The sequence below is a fragment of the Streptopelia decaocto genome (assembly GCF_964273445.1).
Source record: "Streptopelia decaocto genome assembly, chromosome: 9".
NCBI lineage: Eukaryota > Metazoa > Chordata > Aves > Columbiformes > Columbidae > Streptopelia > Streptopelia decaocto.
Window position 1 is genome coordinate 983269 of NC_138664.1, and position 20222 is coordinate 1003490.

Genomic DNA, 20222 nt, shown 5'->3' on the forward strand with positions numbered 1-20222 from the left:
TTTTAAATTTATATTGAATTATTACTTTTTTTTTTTTCCTCATTACATTATAGAGTGTGCAACTTCGGGTACAAACAGGTTTGGGTACAAAGCAGAAACACCCTTTTGCATGTATTTCCGAGGAAATGAAGCTTCGGGCTGTGAAAATGGCCCGGGATGTGCAGCAGGTACCGGCTGGCGGAGCGGGAGGAGGGCAGAGGTGAGGCCGGTCCCCGCTGCCCGCCCGCGGGCCGGCGGGATGCTGAGCCTGCCGTGCTCTGCGGGCTCGCACGGGTGTTTTTCCACGCAGTGTCTGGTCAGGTACTGGAGGAGCATCCAGCCCGGCCCCGGGCGTCAGCATGGGGAGGGGGGAGCCCGGGCCGGCTCCGGCAGCGTTGCTGAGGCAGCAGGAGCCTCAGCAGCATCCCTGGGAGCCAGGCAAGCAAACTCCTCCTCCCGCCCGCTCTCACCTCCTCTCTCTCCCCGCTTCCTTTGCAAAGATGGCAACCGAGGGGCTGCACGAGAACGAGACCTTGGCATCGCTGAAAAATGAGGCCGAGAGCCTGAAGGGCAAGCTGGAGGAGGAGCGGGCCAAGCTGCACGACGTGGAGCGTGAGCGGGGCCGGGGCGCGGGGCCGCGGGCAGGGCCGGGGGCGGGCGGGGAGCGCGGTGCCGCACGCCGGGCACGGCGGCCCGGGCCTCGCCGCCAACCGGGAAACGCGCTGCTGCCGCCGCCCCGGAGCCAGAGCGCAGCCGGAGGCCGGGGCCGGCAGAGCGGGGCGCGGAGAGAGCCGCCCCCGGGGCCACGGCAGCCGCTTGTCCGTGTTTGCGGGCGCCCAGCGGGGAGCGCGGCGGCTGCGTGCGCTCGGCCGCGCTGCGGGAGCGGGGCGCTGCTCGGTGCGCTGCGGGAGCGGGGCGCTGCTCGGGGCACTGCTCGGGGCACTGCTCGGGGCACTGCTCGGGGCACTGCTCGGGGCGCTGCGGGAGCGGGACGCGGCTCCGCAGGGGCGGAGGGGAGCGGAGCGGGAGCGCGGCCGCGCAGCCTCCTGGGCGCTCAGGCCGCGCAGCGCGGCCGGGCCCGGGGGCGGCCGCCCTGGAGCTCCGCACCGCCCCGCACAGCCCCGCAGCCCGCGGAGCTCCGGCCTGGCTCAGGCTGCGCGCACGGAGCTGCGCTTCCCGCACGGCCCTTGGGGTGAAGGGGAGGTGGGAGGGGAAGAGTCCGTGAAATATCCCCCTCAGTGGATGCTGAGATTTATTTGCAACCTTTTAACTCGCATCTGAGTGGGAGGAGGGTTGAACGCAGCCTTGTGGAAGTTGATGGGAATTTGGTTTAGCGAGGCCAGGATTCCACACAAGGCGAAAGGGCTTGAAAAGAACCGTTATTTCCCGAACCAGCTCCTTCTCCCTGCCTGCCCCCAAGGAAACAACTTGCAGGGATCCAATGCTGATTCAGAGGTGCGCGGTGAGTCAGTGCTTGAGCTGTCAATGCGTAACTCACCGGTATCGGCTGCAGTCTGAAGATGGACAGTTAACATACCAGAAATGACATGGACAGGTTTCAACCCTGACCCCCCAGTTCAGGAGCAAATAAGCTAACCTTACTTGTATGGATCTTCTCAGATAGGTATTAATTCATCGGTTCTGAGATATAACAATCATTTTATTTTTATAATAACTATGATATAATGTATTGCAGGGGTTTTTTGGGTTTGGGTCTTTGTTTTTGTTTTAGAACAACATGTGAGTTACTGTATTCCTCTGAAATCACATAGGCCACTTTATCAGAAATATTAGTGTCTCATTAAAACTTTTATCATTTTTGATGCCTTAAATGTTGAAAAGGTATCTGAACCTGAGCTTGTTTCTAGTGATTTATTTAGCTCTTAGTGTTTGTAAGACCGAGGGACTGGCAAGCATTCTTAAATTGCAGCTAAGGGAGGATTAAAAGATCTTTTTCTGGACTAAATAGAGCATTTTCTTGCCTAAATTAGACAACCGTATGTTAGATGAGTGTCCCTTTAATAAGAATCATTAAACAAATGGAGATGGCCTCATTACAGAAACTTTACCATAAATCATCATATTCCTACAGTATAATTTTGGTATCAGCAGCAGTGGGGCCTCTATTTAACAGACCCCTTATGCATATACTTCAATCCATTTTTGCTCGCAGAGTTTCACCTGGTTGCAGGGATTCCAGAGCTGTGCACGTCATTGACAGTCACAGGATATTTGTGTCTTTGTCATATGTCAAATCTGTAAACTTCTGTTGGAGGCCGTTTCCTTAGCCCTGACGTGATTTCTAAGACAAAAGTCTTACGCTGCTGTAGAACAATGCTCCTTCATGATGTTTTATGTCATTGATTCTGTATCAGAGCTTTCTTTTGCACTGAAATTATCCCCTGGAACTCCTTCCGCAGAGATTGTAAGTTTCAGAATAGAGGATCTCTTCTGGTTTGGTTTTGGTTTTCTGATTTAAAATGGTCTCTTTCACATTTTTTTGCTCTGATCATGACTTTTCCTCCGTGTTTCCCAAGACAAACAGCTGGCTGAACTAGGATTGCCCTTGTTTGTTCAACTGCTTTTGAACAGCAGCTCTCAAAGATGTGGATAGAAAGAGGAAATACCAAACGTGCATTTCATTTGCAGTCTTACAATTTTAAGGATTCTATTCTGTTACAGTTTGTTCTGTTCGTGCGATTCATAAATTTTGAAGGCCAGAAGAGACCATTAGGACCAACTGACTTCCAGCACGGAACAGATCATAGACCCAATAGTATTTGCATCAAGTCCACACCTCCTGTTCCGGCCAAATGAGATGTTTTAGAAAAATAGCCTATTTTATCTGGACCTTCATAAAGCCGCTCAAGCTGCTGCTTTGCCTTAGTTGATCTACTCGCCTGAGTGCATAATTTTCAACTATCTTGAAACAATATTGGAGAAGGCTTAAAAATAATGATCTGACTCCAAAACCTGTGCTAGGCGGGTGCAGGGTTACTATGGCTGTGGTTGGAGATAAGCGTCCTCAGGGAATCAGTGAGGCTGAGCCAGACCGTTCCGCAGACCCGGCTGCGTTGACATAATGGAAACACTTTGCCCATTGTCTGTGGAACGTTTGTTCTTTCAGATGTGTTCTGGACACAAGCATCTTTCCAGCTGCTATGATAACCGTCTGTCCTGTGTTTTCACGTCTTGTGATTGGATCGCTTGGCAAGCTTCCACGGGCAAAAGTAGGAGGAAATGTATCTTTTCCTTAGTGGGTTTATATGGTACTTTCTCAGCAACTTGCTTCTGACGTCCTGCTAGAGACGGTGTGGGCAAGTTGTCAGGAATGTGGCCAGCACTTGTCCCCTGGCCGGGGGGCCGTGGTCACACACGCGCAGAGGTTTCAGGTGAGAACGTTGTTCTGGCGCAGCTTGTGGGGCTGGCGGCTCTGGAAGACAGCTCTTCAAAAGCTGATCCAGCGGCGATCGGGCTGTGCCCTCGGCTGAGTGCTGCCCGGGCCCTGTGCCAGGACCCTCTCCAGCCAGGGCTGCTGCTCCAGCGCTGCCGCAGCCCCCGGCCACCAGCCTTCCCGCAGCTCTGGGAAGGCGATGGAGGGCGAAGCAGGGATGCAGCTCTGCAGCAATCCCCTGCCGTGTAGGATGTGGAGCTCAGCCTCCAGCAGGGCAACGAGAAGCCTGAGATTCCCTCCACCAGCTCATTAAAGCTTCTGCGTTTATTTTGAAACGTCCAACCCGGGCATTGCCCCCTTAGCTGACAGCAGCTGGGTCGTCTTAGGTTTCAGTGTGGACAAACACAACAGGGAAGCACTGGATCTTATTGGTTCTGCTCCAAACAGAGTCATGGTTAATTCTGGTGCCAAGGTCTCCTGCCCCAGGACCCCACTCAGCTCTGAGACGTGAAGCAGCTCCCACCCTCCCGATGCTCCGTGTGGTGTCAGCGCTGCTGCAGTGTGCTGGGGTAGATCATGGCCCCGCTCAGCTCCTTTTAGTTGTGTCCCCTGCAGTCACATGAATTTTATGTCTAAGTGCATTTGCACAACTGGAAATATGAATTTGTTGGGTTTTTAAGGATATCAGCTGAAAGTGCTGCCATTAAATAAGGTGTGAAAGAACTGACTTCTCCACAAGGGGGTGTTACTCAGGGAAGCTGACCCACCCGTGAAGTCCTCAGTGTCCAAAGACACCGTTGAGAAGTAGCTCACTTCTATAGCAGATGCCAAGCTTCTCCGCTCACGCAGGGCTGTGTCCTGGCGCTCAGTGCTGCCTGGGCCACCAGAAGGGCTGGCACGGCAGAGGCCTCCAGCACCGGTGCCTGCATCACGCTGCACCACTGCTGTGGGAGCCTCACGTCCACAACCAGCGTTTTACCCGTGACACTTGGGTGATTTGTTGCTTACTCCCTTCTTTTGTATGATTTTTCCTCCAAGACTCAGCAGTGATCTTCACTTCTGCTGAGCACCTCGCGGCATGCGTTAGGCTGCAGGCTGGCATGCGTTAGGCTGCAGGCTGGCTGTGCACTTTAAGCCTCAGCTAGACTGAGGATTTCCCAATAAGAGGAGAAAAATGGTAATCGGTTTTCCAGTTGTACTTGGGTGTGTTGGTCTGCAAGAGCTTCAGCTCCTGCAGTCCTGGAACTCAATCCCTGAGTGAATCAATCCTTATCGTTATCTGGTGAATATGTTCATCCACCTGCCGCTCTGAAGCAGAGTGTGTTGCCTTGCGCCATAGACTCCATCTCCGTGGGTGAATTCCTCCGGGGGACGTTGCTGGTCAGCGTTTGCCAGGGCCGGGCTTTGCTGGGGCTCTGACCGCGCGCTGTTTGCAGTCCATCAGGTGGCAGAGCGTGTGGAGGCGCTGGGCCAGTTCGTCATGAAGACCAGGAGGACGCTGAAGGGCCATGGAAACAAAGTGCTCTGCATGGACTGGTGCAAAGACAAGAGGAGGATCGTGAGCTCCTCGCAGGTACGCTGCTGGGCGCTGGGCAAGTCCCTTGGCTGTGCTATATGCTGCGCTTGGCAGATGATAACTTGTGTGCATCATGAATGTTTTTCAGGTGCCCTCAGAGCAGTTCATTGGCAATGTATTTATTTAGAGAGCACAAATCCAAACTTCTGATCTTCGCTATACCTGTTGTAGCTAATACCCTCAATATTTATTGTCCAGTCATACACAATTTTTCACCATGTTCCCTACTACAATAGAAAAGAGAGGGAGCTCATATGACACCACTTTTATTTCCTTGTTCTTTACAGGCAAAATATTTAGTAACAATTTCAGTTTATGTGTTCAGAGAAAAACAGCCCTAACACCTGCTCAAGACCATTCTCATGAGCTGCAGGAGGTCATGAGATAATGACTTTCTAGATGCCCTGGTTTGTCCTGAGCCCAGAATGGCAGCGAGTGAGCTCCTTGCATCTCACAGCTGTTCATTGACCTATATGAAATCTGTCAGGGGTCTCACTTGAGGGATAAAAATAGGCAACTGCATTGCGAGCCGCCTTCAGTTACTGTGAGTTTTTACCATTCATGGTGATCTCAGCAAAGAGAATAATTGTTAATAATTAATGTCACATTTTTTAAAGTGGTTAAGATGACGGTGTGTAGATCAGAAAGCTGAACAGGCAAGTTGTAATGCATTTTTGACTCTATTTTAAGAACTGTAGTGAGTCCAGGTACAGCAACAATTGTTGCTCAGTAATAAACATTTCACTTTCATGGTGCAGGGAGGATAACGACGTTATCTGCATAAGGCACAGTAACTGGTGTGAGTGTAGCTGGCATACACAAGGTGATTGTGTTGCTCTCTGTAGAGTGTTCTTCTGGTGGCTATTTAGCAGATTGTATCAGTGGATAATTAATGGCTAAGTGTAGTGAGAAGTAAAGAGAAAACCAGGAAAAGGCAGGAAAGGGAAGATGAATAAACTGGGCAATGGCCATAAATAGCCCCGCTGAGTGCTGTCAGCTCGGCAAGGGATGTGTGATACAGGTCACCTCTTGTGTTTGTAAGGCCTCTCTCGTTTGTGTGTTTTCATTTAGGATGGGAAGGTGATCGTGTGGGACTCCTTCACCACGAACAAGGCAAGTGAGACCAGCAGAAGCCAGATTTCTGTGGTTGGGGCGAGATGGGGGGCTGAGGCTCTGGGTGCCGCAGGGGGCGGCAGGGTGCTGGGATAACACACAGACCTCCACCGGCACCCCCAACCAACGGGCAAACCACCTCCCGCGACCCGTCTGCGCAAAGTCCCCGTCAGGCGCTAGGGACGGTGGGGGCTCTGGCGCTGACAGGGAGGGCTCCGGCGGGGCAGAGCAAAGCACGGGCTCTCCCCGGTAACCCCCGCACCGGGTGCCCTGTGTGGTCACCCCGGGATCTTCCAGCCATGGTGTTCGCTGGGAAATGGTGCTGCGGCTCCTGCAGGCCCTGCCAGGGCTGCCTGGGGGCACCCTGCTCCACACAGCGGAGAAAACAGCTTGTTTGGAACTCGCGTGTACACGTGCGGCAGTGGGGACCTTCTGCAGCACTGAGCGACCCAAATGAGACGTGCTCTGTGATAAGTTTGAGGCTCGTGAGTCAGGTGGGAAGTGTGAGGGAGGGACGCGCCACCCTGCTGTGCTCCGCGGGCTCTGCAGTGAGCGCTGTCCCTGCCTTACCTGTCAGCTGTGCCTGGGGCAACACCCGTGCCTTTCGCTGACCCCAAGAACGTCCCCCAGAGATCATGAACTTACCACTCTGGGCTGTTTTCCTCGCACCGATTAGCGAAGCAGTGACATCCCAGCCTAAAGAGATGCTGTGTTTCAGGAACATGCGGTGACGATGCCGTGTACCTGGGTGATGGCGTGTGCGTATGCCCCATCTGGATGTGCCATTGCTTGTGGGTAAGTTCCCATTTCCACAGCTGCTTACGCAGAGGAGCTTGGTGCATAGCGGTGTCCTGGTGCCTTCAGATGCTGACAGCCTGGAGGGGTTGTGGGCGGAAGGACTGCATTCAGTGCCTCTGATTCTATTCTCATAATGGCTTGTACACATTATACCCACTGACTTCAGTGCGATAACATTTGTCGTGTAAGTTTGGAAAATAATCCTCTTTCAGCATTTCTATAATGGGTTAGGAATCTGCATGCATGCAGCTTCCCCTGCTCCAGTTTGGTTGTGTGTGTTGGGAGAGTAGTTTTAACCCTCTTCTTACTTTGCACTCTCTTCTACGATGTAGAGAAGGTTAGTTGTTACTGATTACCAGCGCACAAATAGATCTTGCCAAGATGGGGTGAGGAAAAGTAACCCCATCCTCGATAATCTCCAAGTTTTCTAAAAGAGTTTATGCAGGGGAGAAAACAAAGAGATGAGATGTTGGCAAAACATCTTTTAGGAAGGGTTTGGGTGGATCAGGCAGACAGAGCAGGTGTGGGGCGAGAGAGGAACAAAGGGACCCTCGACTGTGCAGCTTGCAAGTCTAGAGAGCAGCAGACAGACAGACAGGCAGACTTGCAAATGCATGTGGAGAGAGAGTCCAGAAACTGTATGTTTTTGACTAAAACTTGAAGAATAGCAAGAAAGCTCTGTCTTCACCCTTGTAAAAGAGACAGGGAGCGTGTATATGTGTTGCACCAGCTGATTTTGTGTTTCTGTTGTGCTGTCAGCTCCGTGCTGCGCACGTAGCACAAGGCACAGGACCAGCACCCGGTGCTGTGTGTGCTGGGGTCAGGGCAGGGCTGGTCTGCCACGGCTCTAGAGAACGGTCAGACACAAGTCAGACCCGTTAGAAGAGGGTCCTGCACCCTGGGACACAGCTTAACTACTGCAAGTGTCCCGGAGGGACACAACAGCTACAGAGGTCAGTGTTTCTGTTGTCTTTTCCAAACCCCTCTAAACCTGTCTCCACACCCACTACTTGCTATACTACCATCTCTTCCACAGGAGCTAGGTCAGATTTATTAAGGTAGATAAAATAATGGTGCTGAAATACTGATTCTCACAATGACAGGTGTCAACAGAGAAATGGCAGTTTGGCTGTACGTGGAACATTAACCCTGAGGTGACTGCCGTGTCACCTCCCAGTTGATACTTTCGTGAGGTCTCGTTCAGTGCCGTTTATAAACTGGGTTGGGGTGGAAGGCTCTGGTGTGCAGCTGTCGAGGTTCCGTGGAGCAGCCGGGCTGGGGGCAGCTGGGGTTCCCTGCGGGATCCGGCCGCGCCGTGGGGACCTCGGTGCTCCTGAGGGTTTGGCAGCGCAGCCACGACAGGTGGTTTCCTTCTTATCACCGCTCGCCTTTTGTTGTTGCAGTTTTAACCGGTTCTCCTCTCTCTGTCATTGCTATTATTACTCTCTTTAGTGGCCTGGACAACAAGTGTTCTGTGTACCCTCTGACATTTGACAAAAACGAAAACATGGCTGCAAAGAAGAAATCGGTTGCAATGCACACAAACTACTTGTCAGCCTGCAGCTTCACTAACTCAGACATGCAGGTAAATGCGTTCCCTGCCCGCCGCTCGCCGACCAGCAGCACCTAACGCGGGCTGCGCTCCTCCGTGGTGCCGGTAGAACCTTCCGTGGTCCTGCCCCATGCTGCAAACCCTCTCTGGGGCGGGAGGCGCTGCAGAAGCTGCGGTGAGGAGCGCTGCTCACAGCCCCGTGCAGGGGCTGCTGCAAACCCTCTCTGGGGCGGGAGGCGCTGCAGAAGCTGCGGTGAGGAGCGCTGCTCACAGCCCCGTGCCCGCAAGGCCTGGCGCCGCTGCGCGGGGAGCTCACGCCTGCCTTGTGTCCTCTGCTCAGAGGGGCTGTGCTGGGCTCTGCTTTGAGCAGCTCAAACTAATACAAATAGTTAAAACCCCACTTTGGCCAGGACTAGGTTGGGTGTGTGCTGTGCCTATGGAGACTGTGCTGTTTGCCCGCTTTGTCCTGGACGTCTGGCCAGCTTTGCTTTTGCTCTCAGTGTTGTTTGTTTGTACCAAGTGAGATGTCTGAGCTTGAGGACGGTCCCACGGGGCCAGCGCTGGTGTCCGGTGCGCCCTGCAGGGACAGGGGCGCTGCTGTCCCCGTCTCGCAGGGCGATGGCAAAGCCAGGGACTAAATGCAGGTCTTCTGAGACCAGGCCAGCCTTCCTCTGTAGCGAATATCTCAAGGATCTCTTTCTCCAGGAATGTGAAAGGTGATGAAAGGAGTCGGGATAATCCCCTTGTCCTCTCAGGTTTTTGGGTTTGTTTGAAGCTCTGCTCAGTGCAGCTCTGCACCAAAGTGGCAGAAGGAGCATCTTCATTGCTCCGTGTCAGCGGAGCTGCTGGAAAGGGAACACCTTGTCCCCTTCTTCCAGATATTTGGAGCTCCTCCAAAGGAAACATCAGCTCTCATTGCTTCTATTTCAGGACGTGAGATGCCCAAGAGTGTGTTGTTGTCTATGGTTTCTGTAATGCCTCTGAGGTGCTAATTTAAGTCCATTGCCATGGAAACAAGTGGTGGAGGTACCCAGCGCTCAGGCTTGCTCAGCCCTGACCTTACTGCACAGGAGCCCTGCGTAATTAGAGCAGTCTAAATTAAATGGAGTGGGGTTTATGAGATAGAAAAATAATATTCTCTTTTATTGTCCATACTTCTATACATCATGATTAAATTCTATGAAAGGAAAACTAGTTATTTGTTCTTTATAATAAAAAAGGAAAGTTGGGTCTTTTTTTCTCCGCATTAAATGCAGCAAACTGCATTGATATTGAAGGTGATGTGTTACTATTCTTAAATAATACCACAGTGGATTTAGGTGCTTTATATTCAGTGATGCAGAGATTTTTCTGAATACTTTAAAAATAAATTTTCTTGTGATTGGTAGGCTTATTAGTGATCATTTAGAGCATTGCATGATACTATTGAAACAAATACAAGCAGGTGGGTTGGCCAAGCTTCTGTTAGGACACTGTTATCTAGGGGATCCTAGAGAACTTCTTTTCCTTTTACGTAATGGCCTCAGAATTGAAATTATTCAGTAAGTCGGGTGCACAGTGCCAGGAGCACACTGTGGGGCTGTCCCAGCTGTGCGGAGCAGCTCTGCCGTCCCGGCTGCTGGCCCTGAGGGATGTGGCGGTTTGACCTTGAACTACAGCGTGGTTTTCCCTCAGAGAAAGGGAAGACAGGGTAGGAGCTCAGGAGCTGGTGTGCCCGCGGGCAGTGTGGTGGAAAGAGAGATCTGGGGGTGGTTCATCATTGATTAAAGCCGCTCTCAGGCTGTGTGGGTGCTGGAAGAGGGGGGTCTCATCCTTGCTCTTCATCATCCCCCCACCCTGTGCCAAGACGAGCGCTGAGCTGCAGGGCTGGGCGACCCGCGCACCCCGTTCTCGGTGCCCGAGGTCAGTGTGGGCAGAGCGAGCCGCCCCCAGCGCCGTGCGCAGGGAGCCGGAGCCTCGCTTCCTGCATCAGGGATCTGCAGCTCTGCGCTGCGACAGCGCTCCCAATGTGACAGTGCTCGTGGGTAATAATAGCAACAGTTGATTGGGGTCTCGAGTGTTTCGCGTAGGGCGGTACGGCAGGGCTGAGGAGCAGGGTGGGGCTGGGGCGATGGCGGATGAGCAGAGCGAGGGTGTCCCCACTGCCCTTGCCACTGGTTCTTCTCTGTTGCACGTGCTCCTGGCGAGCAGGACCCTGTCCCTGCCATCCCTGCATCCCTGCCATCCCTGCATCCTCGCTGTCCCTGCATCCCTGCTGTCCCTGCCATCCCTTCATCCCTGCTGTCCCTGCATCCCTGCCATCCCTGCCATCCCTGCATCCCCGCTGTCCCTGCATCCCTGCTGTCCCTGCCATCCCTTCATCCCTGCTGTCCCTGCATCCCTGCCATCCCTGCATCCTCACTGTCCCTGCATCCCTGCTGTCCCTGCCATGTCCCTGCATCCCCGCTGTCCCTGCATCCCCGCTGTCCCTGCATCCCTGCCATCCCTTCATCCCTGCTGTCCCTGCATCCCTGCTGTCCCTGCCATGTCCCTGCATCCCTGCTGTCCCTGCATCCCTGCCATCCCTGCCATCCCTTCATCCCTGCTGTCCCTGCATCCCAGCTGTCCCTGCCGTGTCCCTGCCCTGGCCAGTGCTGCCTCTGCCACCAGGCGAGGGTCCCGTCAGCACCACTGCACCCCCTCCAGCAGCAAGCTGGAGCCTGGTAGCAAAACTTTTCAATTCCCTTCTGGTTTGGGACTCTTGGTGTGTGTGTGGTTTGGTTTGTTTTGGTTTGTTTTTAAATAGCAATACCCTGAGCTTGAGTCTGTGACATTTGTCTTTCAGTGTTAGCTGGAGCTGTGGGTTGCCAACAGACCCTTCCCTTACACTTATAGCTGCTCCTGGCCCCCTCATGTCTTTCTTACACGTTATTGCAAGCGCAAAAGTCTTCATTCCTCACCCAAATACAAATATTCCTCAGAACAGAGAGGTTCGTTGATCTAGGCTCAAAAGCTGGCCAGAAAGACAAGTCAGGACTTCTGCCGTTATCATCTTAGAGTAAGACGGGATTCGGAACAGTCCGTTCCGCAGCTCTGCAGACCTCTGTTTGGGGGAGGAGTTTTTGGAGCATCTGTCAAACACGTTCAGTGTTCAACCTTTATGCAACTCTGTGAATGGTTTCACCACAATTTTCTGCTTGAAGAGTATTTAACTTCTACCTACCTACTGGGATCCCTTGGGTTTCCTCACTGATCATGAGAAAAACCCTCCCAAGTTCAGCCTTGCCTCCTTCCACGCTGGTGCACAGGGACCCTTTCAACCTACAGAATTTGTGATTGCATAACAGCCAAGGGGAAATTTGAACAATTGGGCATCCTCAGGATTTAGCCACAATAACAAGCGTTAATCACATGCGCTTTCTGCAAGCACTGTAGCAGCCGAGCGGAGCTGCGAGTGTGTTTGGTCAGTGTGTGCTCCAGCCCTTTCACACACAAATGGTTTCGGACAAGTGAGAGGTGATGGACTTACCAAACAACCGTCTAGACAGGCTTACTTCGCTTTCAGAAAATTCATGGCTTAAGCCAAATCAATTTGGTTTAACCTGCTTATTTCAAGCAGAAAAAAAAATAGAGTTATACAGGTAAACTTAACTCCAACAGTTCTTCTCTTTACCCGGGCTGAATTCCAGTAGCCTAAATATGGATAGGGTTAAATACGGGAGCAGACAGGAATACCGGTCTGGTTCTACCTCCTTTTTGGAAACACCGGCAGATGCTTAGTGCCGTCAGTTCTCCAAACCCCACAAAGCTGACCATTATCGAAACACTGTGTAGGTGTAGCTGTGTCAATACAGCTCTCCTTCCCACTCTAACTTCTTTTCATAAAAAACATAAACTGTGTTTAGATTCGCATTGTTTTTATGGCTTTGATTTATTGCAAAATATTTCACTAAATTAAAGCTGTCCTTGGTGTATATATATACGATGTCACTTGTTTCTTCGTGAACTTGAAGATCATGTGCTGATTTTTGTATTGTGACTCTTCTTGCCACATCCTATAGATCCTGACAGCAAGTGGAGATGGAACTTGTGCTCTGTGGGACGTCGAGAGCGGGCAGCTCCTGCAGAGCTTCCATGGCCATGGAGCCGATGTCCTGTGCCTGGACCTGGCCCCTTCGGAAACGGGAAACACGTTTGTCTCTGGGGTAAGCAGCAGCTTCCTATCATAACAGCAAATTAAAGGATGTGGAAGGGAAAAGGCAGCAAAGGAAGAGGTTTGTGATCTTACTGAGAGAGTGCTGGAGTATGTGTTGGAAGCCCCAGTGCAATCCACTCATTGCAAGCACATTTTCCAAGCTGGAGCAAATTAAACCCCTAACTGAGGGGTCAAAGCCACCCAGCCATTCTGACTGCAGTGCTGCTTACTTAGCACATTCCACCCCACAGCAAAGCAATCCAGCCTGAGAGCAAAACAGCGGCTCTCCCGCGGAGGGAAGGGCTCGGAGCCGGAGCGGCTCGTGCGGCGCGGAGGTGCGAGTCCTGCGCGGGAGCCGGCACAGCGCGCCACAGCCGCCTTTGGCTCCTTCCTTGTGCCCAGCTCCCTGCAGCCAGGCGGCTGTGCCAGGCGTCTGCTCGGGGCATCGAAGCGGGGCCACAGACAGTGTGTGCGCCCCGTGTCCCTTCACGGCCTCCCAGGAACCGAGGGGTGGCTTGGACACGGGCCAGGCTGGAGCAGGGAGATGAGGTGCGGCCACATCTTCAGCTGTTGCTGAGTCCCCTGTGCCTTCCAGTGGCCAAAGCCCCTTTGCCAACTGAGCGCTGCCCGCTCCCTGTCCTGGCCCAGGGGAACACACAAACCTCCTGGGCTGCGGGACTGGTCTGGGACAGCACCTAGAGCATCTCCCAAACCTCGTCCTGCTGCTCCCAGGCAGCCGAGCCCTTGGCGTGCAGCCGAGCCCTTGGCGTGCAGCCGGGCAGGGGGGCGTAACGGTGACCGGGTGGGCCCAGCTGCTTTTCGAGGTGCTCCTGGTCTTCTCCCCATCAGAAATGGCCTGTGGGGTGAGAGCTGGCAGGAGCTGAGAGGTGGCCTCTCTTGCTGGAGGCAGGTTGCTGCCGTAACTTTGCTGAAGGTACCTGGTTTCTGAGCCCCACCAGGGCTGGTCCTGTGCTTGCTGGTGGAAATGGTCCCTGTATCGGAGGATGCTGACAATGGATTAGGAGGTTCCCCTTGTGCTCGGAGTCCTGGTCTCATCCCTACACAAAAACCCTGGACCTCCTCTGTGATGGCTGTTTTATTGAATTTGGCTGGCCCAGGAGGAGCGGGGCCCCGCGCTGGCCCGGTGTGGCTGCTGCCAGCACAGCTGCTCTGAAGCGTGACTGAAAGCTGATTCCATCCCAGTGCATTGCTCCTCCCGGGCTTTTCTGTCACCAGGCTTGCTTCCCAGAAAGGACAGATTCATTCTCCCTGGGAACAGCTCAGCTTATTATAGGGCAAAGAATCGCAAGCAGCTATGGTGCTGCTAAGAGAATATGTCATACTTGTGTGGATGTAGCAGCTTGGACATGTCCGTGCTTACAGGGACTTGCTTAATTAATCACATGCAAAATACCACTTGGGTGAAGTGTCTTATACCGTGTCAATGCAGGTGCAGCCAAAACAGTGCAACCTGAAGGTATGTATGGTGGCGCAGAGAGACTCCCTGTGCATTGTGCCTGTGTGATACAGTAACCTTGAGCTGGAATAAGCATTGCGAATACACCAGTGTGTAGACTGGGTGCTGTTACATTTAATGACCCACTGAAGACCTAACAGGGAGCTCAGGGCTGCGTCCCAGGCTGTTGTGCTTGGTGCCCTGTGAGCGCAGCTCCTCGGGGCGAGTTGGGAGGCACTTGGGGGCCCATCTCTCCACAGGTGGTTGCTGGTTTCTTCTTCAAAACCTTAGGAGGCGAAGCACCAGCTTGTCTGATTAGTCTTGCCCCCCGACTGCCGGCGAGGTCAGTAAGAACAGTGCACATGGAAGCAATACAAAGGGTTGGGCTTGGGCTGTGGCGAGGCTTGAGACGGAAATATGCTGAGTCCAAAATGTTCTCTATCCTGTTTGGTTTCCCCGGTGCAGAAACCACAAGTCAGTACAAAGGAACATTGCCTCTTTTAAATAATGACATCATTAGTAAAAACCCTAGAACTTCATTTTAACAAGAATTCACAAAAAGAGAGAGAAATATGAATTGCGAAGAGATTGTTTAATTTAATTAACAATCCTATTTGCTTAAAAATAGCTCACATGTGTCATGGTCTGCGGGGCAGGACACACCAGCTCTGCAGAGCAGCAGCCACAGAGGGGCTGAGCCCCCCAGCCGAGCCCACCCGCATCCTGCCCCGCAGCAGGGCCGTAGTTATTAACATCTCCTGTCTCTCTTAAAAGAAAAGTCCGTGTTCTTTCTCCTGTCGCTGCAACTGTGAGAGCAGCGAGACAGCGCAGCTGAGAGCGTGGCGCTGCGGGTGGGAGCCGACTCCTGCCCCGGGGACGCTGCAGACGCCGTGGGCTGAGCCCCTTGCCCAAAGCATTCAGGGTGCTGAGCAAGCACTGAGTGTTAAATGATCTTTCCAAAGCACAGCTTGGAAGGGCAGGTTAGAGCTTGACAATGAGAAGAAATGCTGTGGTGCTTCTTTTCTCATCCCAACCACACCATTGAGCAGGTGGGTGCAGAGCCACGGCAGGGCTTAACTCTGATCAGAGGCAGGGCTTAACTCTGATCGGAGGCAGGGCTTAACTCTGATGGGGGCTCGGCAAGGTACCCTCCAGCTGCACTTATTTTCTGTTTCAGTGTATGAAAAGGCTTAGTTATAAAACTTAAGTGCTGGGTATGAATTTTTCATATTGGGCATGTTAAGTGGTGAGGCAGCGAGTGGGTTCTGCAGCTCTGTGGCACAGTGGGACTGCAGAGTGCGGGTTAGTCTGGGGCTGCCCGTGCAAAGCCCGGCCTGGCTGCACCCCTGTGCTCGGCAGCAGCGCTGGGGCTCCAGCCCCATTGGCGTATTCTGCTCCAACTGCAGCTGCTCCAGCTTGGGGCACCGGTACGGCCAGCTCTGCTTTGCTGGTTAAATCCCCTTGGAGCAGTGATGTTCAGAGCCTTTGAATGTAGCTGGACACATGACGGGTGAATGTCACCATTTCTGTGACTGTAGTGATTTTTTTTGTCTTATTAGGGATGTGACAAGAAAGCCATGGTTTGGGATATGCGGTCTGGTCAGTGCATCCAGTCGTTTGAAACCCACGATTCAGATATCAACAGTGTCAGGTCAGTGTGTGTCTGGGAGAGGACACATTTGTGATGTTGAGCAATGCACTGGGGCTATTTTTGAGGTCTGACTTCATCCAAGTAATGTAATGTGTTCTGGTCTTTTTTTACTCATGCACAGATATTACCCAAGTGGAGACGCTTTTGCCTCTGGTTCAGACGATGCCACGGTATGTTAATTCAGCAACCTAATTTGGGGAAGTTCTGTTACCTCCCAAGTCAGATTTTCTTAAAACATGAGGTTATATCCACAGAGAACTTCAAGTGACTAAACTGGGCCTGTGACACCAAAGTTACAGAAATAATAATGCTATAATATATATTAAATAGTATATATAATGCTATAGGGAAAATATAGTAACGCTTTGTAGGTCACCTCTGCAAACTTTTCTACATCAGGTACTGTTCAAATATTCATTTCAGATTTTCTGTGTTTTGAAGTTTCACGATCAGAATCAGTTGTCTTACTGCAGGAGGTCTGGTTTCATGTAGCTGTTGCTCAGAACGGGGGAGGAACCAGCCGAAGTGCCGCAGGCTGCGCCGGAGCAGCAGCGCGGGGGTGAAGGAGCCTGCGCGTCCGGCAGGCGGAGGGGCCGGGGCTGAGCGCCTCCACGGCCCCGTGTACCTGAGAACACAGACCCAGGTGGCCTTGGCCCCGTACACCTCCTGCCAGCCTGACTCACTGCCAGCTCCTCACTGCCTGACTCACCCCTCCAGCTCATCCTGGATGGTACAATAGCTCTTATGGATCTTACTAAGCTATGAGCAAGCTGCTAGGAGGGGCACAGTACATATTGACAGGTCGTTTCGGTCAGCACATTGCCTGCAAAAAGCCATTAACCTCCTGGTGCCTGTGTGCCCTGGCTGGTGGGTCCCCATGGGGGCCCAGGCTCTGCGGGTACCGCAGCCCTGCAGGGGCTGGGCTGGCGGGTGGGTGTAACTCCAGAGCTCCTGGCACCTTGTTTCTCCTGTTTATCCAAATGTCACACGGGTTGCATGAGGGTGAAGGCTCTTTCTGAAGTACTCTGCCCTCCAGGCATGTTTGGAGTCTGCTCCAGTGCTAGCTAAACTCAACAGAAGGATTCCCTTTGTCTGCACTGGCTGTGGAGACCTTCCAAGGCTCTTCTGGAGAGAGTGCACACTGCTTTTAGGTCTCAAAAGCTGCTGTTATAAATTAATACCTCAGCTGTTGTGAGCCCAGTGCCTCTCCACACATTTGGATGCAGGACTGTGAGCACTTGAGATGCTGAGGGAGTCAGATGGAGAAACTGTCCATCATTAAATTCCAATGACAGCACTTTCTTTTTATGCCCAGTACCACAGGCTCTGGGCTTCTGTGCTTATTAATTTATTTGATGGGGTTTTTCTCCCTTAACTACTCCTGACACCCCTGACTTGAGCGGGAGAGTGGGGAATTCCATCTCTGTGCTTTTGACAGAGGTTTTGGCAGTTTCCATCTGCTTCGTTCTTTAAATGAAGAGGTTGGTGTTTTCAGCATTAGGGACTGATACACTGACTGGTATCCTTGACCTGATTTACGTACTTAAGGATTTCAAGGAGTAGATAATGCTGACTGTCTGCTCACGTGGCAGAGCTGTCACCCGCGGTGACCCAGCTCCCTGTCGGGACAGCCTGATGGAATTATTCATTGCGTGGAGCACTGGGAGACCTGGACCTGACACACCTGACATCCCACCCTCCCTGCGAACCAAACAGCCTCTCCTTTATGTGCAGGCTTGAATATCGTTAGTAAAGTCTTAATATTAGCAAGCCTGTTTGGCCAGTGTTTGCTTAAACTTAACTTATTGAGGAAGGTTTTCCATTCAGATAGTTTTGAAAGTGCATTTTGATTTCAGGGCTACCAGCCTGCCTTTCTGCGTGGCAATGAAGTGGTGTCTGTCAGTGCGTTATTTCCATGCTGAACAAGCCTAAGTGTGCTGACAGATTATAAAAACAGGACGTGCGGGTTTGTAGCGCTCATCGGGGGTTTTCCATGAGAAATGAAAACCAAAGATCTGTATAAAATGTGTTATTTCACATGAATTATTTTCACGTAGGTTGCTCAGACGGGGCGTCCCGCAGCGCAGGGGCTGTTTGCTGTCCTGTGGCACCCGCAGCAGGGACCGCCACCCGCGTCCCCGCACCACGGGGCTCCCCGGCACCCTGCCCTGTGCTCCATGTTCTCAGACATGACCAGAGATTTAATCCTCTGTCTCACAGACTCCAGCTGTGCTTAAACTCTGGTCTTCAGGGACTGTGTCCCATGCACCCCCCAGCAGCAGGATGCCCTGGTGTTGGGGAAGCAAGGGGATGGGGGCTGTCGATGGGGAGCCGTGCTCCAAAACGCACCGCTCACCTCAGTGCAGCAGGACAGGCAGGAGGCTTCGATGAGTGGTTTAGAAAAGCAAGTTCTTCACTCCTTTTATACAATTTTGTTGCTGATATCCCTCGTCAGACTCCAGAGGAGTCCTGGGTACCGTGGGCAGAAACAGCAGAAGGAAAGAAGCCAAGCGGCTGCTTCTCGTGATGCCCACGAGGCTGCAGCGCTTCCCACTCCTGTTTTCACAATGAAATGTCGTAGCCGTTGACCCCAGCCCGTGTGTTGGTTTTGTTTTAACCCTAGTGTCGTCTATATGACCTCCGTGCAGACAGAGAAGTAGCAATTTATTCCAAAGAGAGCATCATTTTTGGAGCATCCAGTGTGGACTTTTCTCTCAGTGGTGAGACCTGAACTTTGGAAGGTTATCTTAGTGTTGGGATTGGAGGGGAACTGTGAAATTTTGCCAGTTTAACTTGATAAAGTGTTTGTTATCAAAAGTTATCAAAAGTAATACTAAGTACCAAAAGAAACGTTTTAGGCATGGAAGCCCTTTTTTTGCCCCTGCAAAAATAATGACTCTTCAAATAACCTAGCTGGCTATTGCTTTGTTGTAGCAATGAAAAATATTTTCCTGGCCCTACTGAAGGCAGGAAATATTTTGCCATTAACTACAGCTGGGCTAGAATTTCACAATAATGATTAAAAACATTTCAAAGGAAACATGAAATGTAACTAGACTATTAAGTGCACTCACATAAATAGTTTATAAAAGGATAATAAATGATTAATAGAGAGTAAAAGTATGTTAGAGGAGCATGAAGATGGAGACGTCGCCATCTTTGACTACAGATCCGGAGGCGTGAGCTCGAGTCTTCCCTCCGTGTGGGGTCGGGGGGTGGTGAAGTGTCCCCGGCCTGGGACAGGAACAAATGTGTCGGTCACGGTCACAAGCCCCACAGGCTCGTCCCGCTGGGGACAATGAATCTCTTCCCAAATTGTCTGCTACTCATCCAACCATTTGTATTCAACTTCTTGCCTAAAGGCTGAACAAAATATTATGACCCTGCATGAGCTGTTCAGTCTGCCCTGATTTGGAATCATCCCACATCTCCAATGACCGAACAGATTCTATGTAGTTTAGCTCAATTTTGACGATACTTTTAAGTAATAAATGCCAAAGGGCTCGGTGTGGGCGGCTGAGCGGTGGAGCGGGGGTCCGGCGGGAGCGCGCTCGCCAGGCTCAGGGCTGCCTGCCTGCTGAAGAGCTCACTGGGTAAGACGTCGTTCTCTTTGAAGGTCGCCTGCTGTTCGCAGGCTATAACGATTACACCATAAATGTCTGGGACGTGCTGAAAGGGTCCCGTGTCTCCATCCTGTTCGGACATGAGAACCGTGTCAGCACGCTGCGGGTGTCCCCCGACGGGACCGCGTTCTGCTCGGGCTCCTGGGACCACACTCTCCGGGTAAGCGCTGGGACCACCTGCTTCCGCTGCTGCTTTCCTCCTTTGTTTAAAAAAGGGGGTGAAGGGGAAGGGTTGTTACAGGAAAATTGAGGGATATAAAACCACAGTGTAAAACATGAGCAGAAAATTCAAATTGAAAAAAAATCCCAGCAAAGTGCTAGCATAACTGTTAAATTTTGAACTTCTGGGTTAAAGAATATAATTGCTGCTGATGCTCTGAACCACTGCTCTGACTGCCTTGCCAAATTTTAAGTAAGCATTCAATAGAATAGACAATGTCGCAAATGATTGTTCAATTCTGTCTTTGCAGATCTGGGCTTAATCCGGGATCCTGTGTGCAGAACCAAAGGAAGACTGAACCTCTGGACTGCAAAAGCTGCATTGAAAAACACCCTTCAAAATCAAATACTCACAACACTACAGAGGAGGGACAGTGAATACACAGGTTAACACAACTAGGTAGAAAACATAATCTGCTTGAACACATAGCAAACAGCAACTTGTAGTAAAACGAAACGTTTTTAATTCTGTTTTGAAACTATCTTATTTTATTAGAACTAGTTTAGATAATTATAAAGTGGCTTTTCTCTGAAGTCACCTGTATCATAGAATTGAGTCTTTCAGTGCACATGATGTATTTATTTGCATGAATTGAGTTCCTTTTTAAAGTTAACAAAAAAAAAAAAAGAAAAAAAGATACCTGATATTATCAGGATGTAGCATAAGACTTTGGAAACATTCCATAG

At 51.6% G+C, this 20222-nt stretch overlaps 1 protein-coding gene across 4 annotated transcripts; it reads left to right on the forward strand.

Annotated features, from left to right (window-relative positions):
- Window positions 1-477: 477 nt before the first annotated feature.
- Window positions 478-20175, forward strand: GNB5 (G protein subunit beta 5). Of its 4 annotated transcripts, none has more exons than XM_082060736.1 (11): window positions 478-591; window positions 4810-4946; window positions 6021-6062; window positions 6781-6857; window positions 8313-8445; window positions 12453-12596; window positions 15602-15693; window positions 15815-15863; window positions 18317-18413; window positions 19310-19476; window positions 19787-20175. In XM_082060736.1, the coding sequence occupies exons 1-11, from the start codon at window positions 480-482 to the stop codon at window positions 19796-19798; spliced, it is 1062 nt and encodes a 353-aa protein (XP_081916862.1). In that variant the 5' UTR covers window positions 478-479; the 3' UTR covers window positions 19799-20175. The 4 variants fall into 4 exon arrangements, with proteins under 4 accessions (XP_081916862.1, XP_081916865.1, XP_081916863.1 ...); XM_082060739.1 differs by having other exon boundaries at window positions 508-591; window positions 4818-4946; XM_082060737.1 differs by lacking the exon at window positions 478-591 and adding an exon at window positions 1340-1434.
- Window positions 20176-20222: the final 47 nt, after the last annotated feature.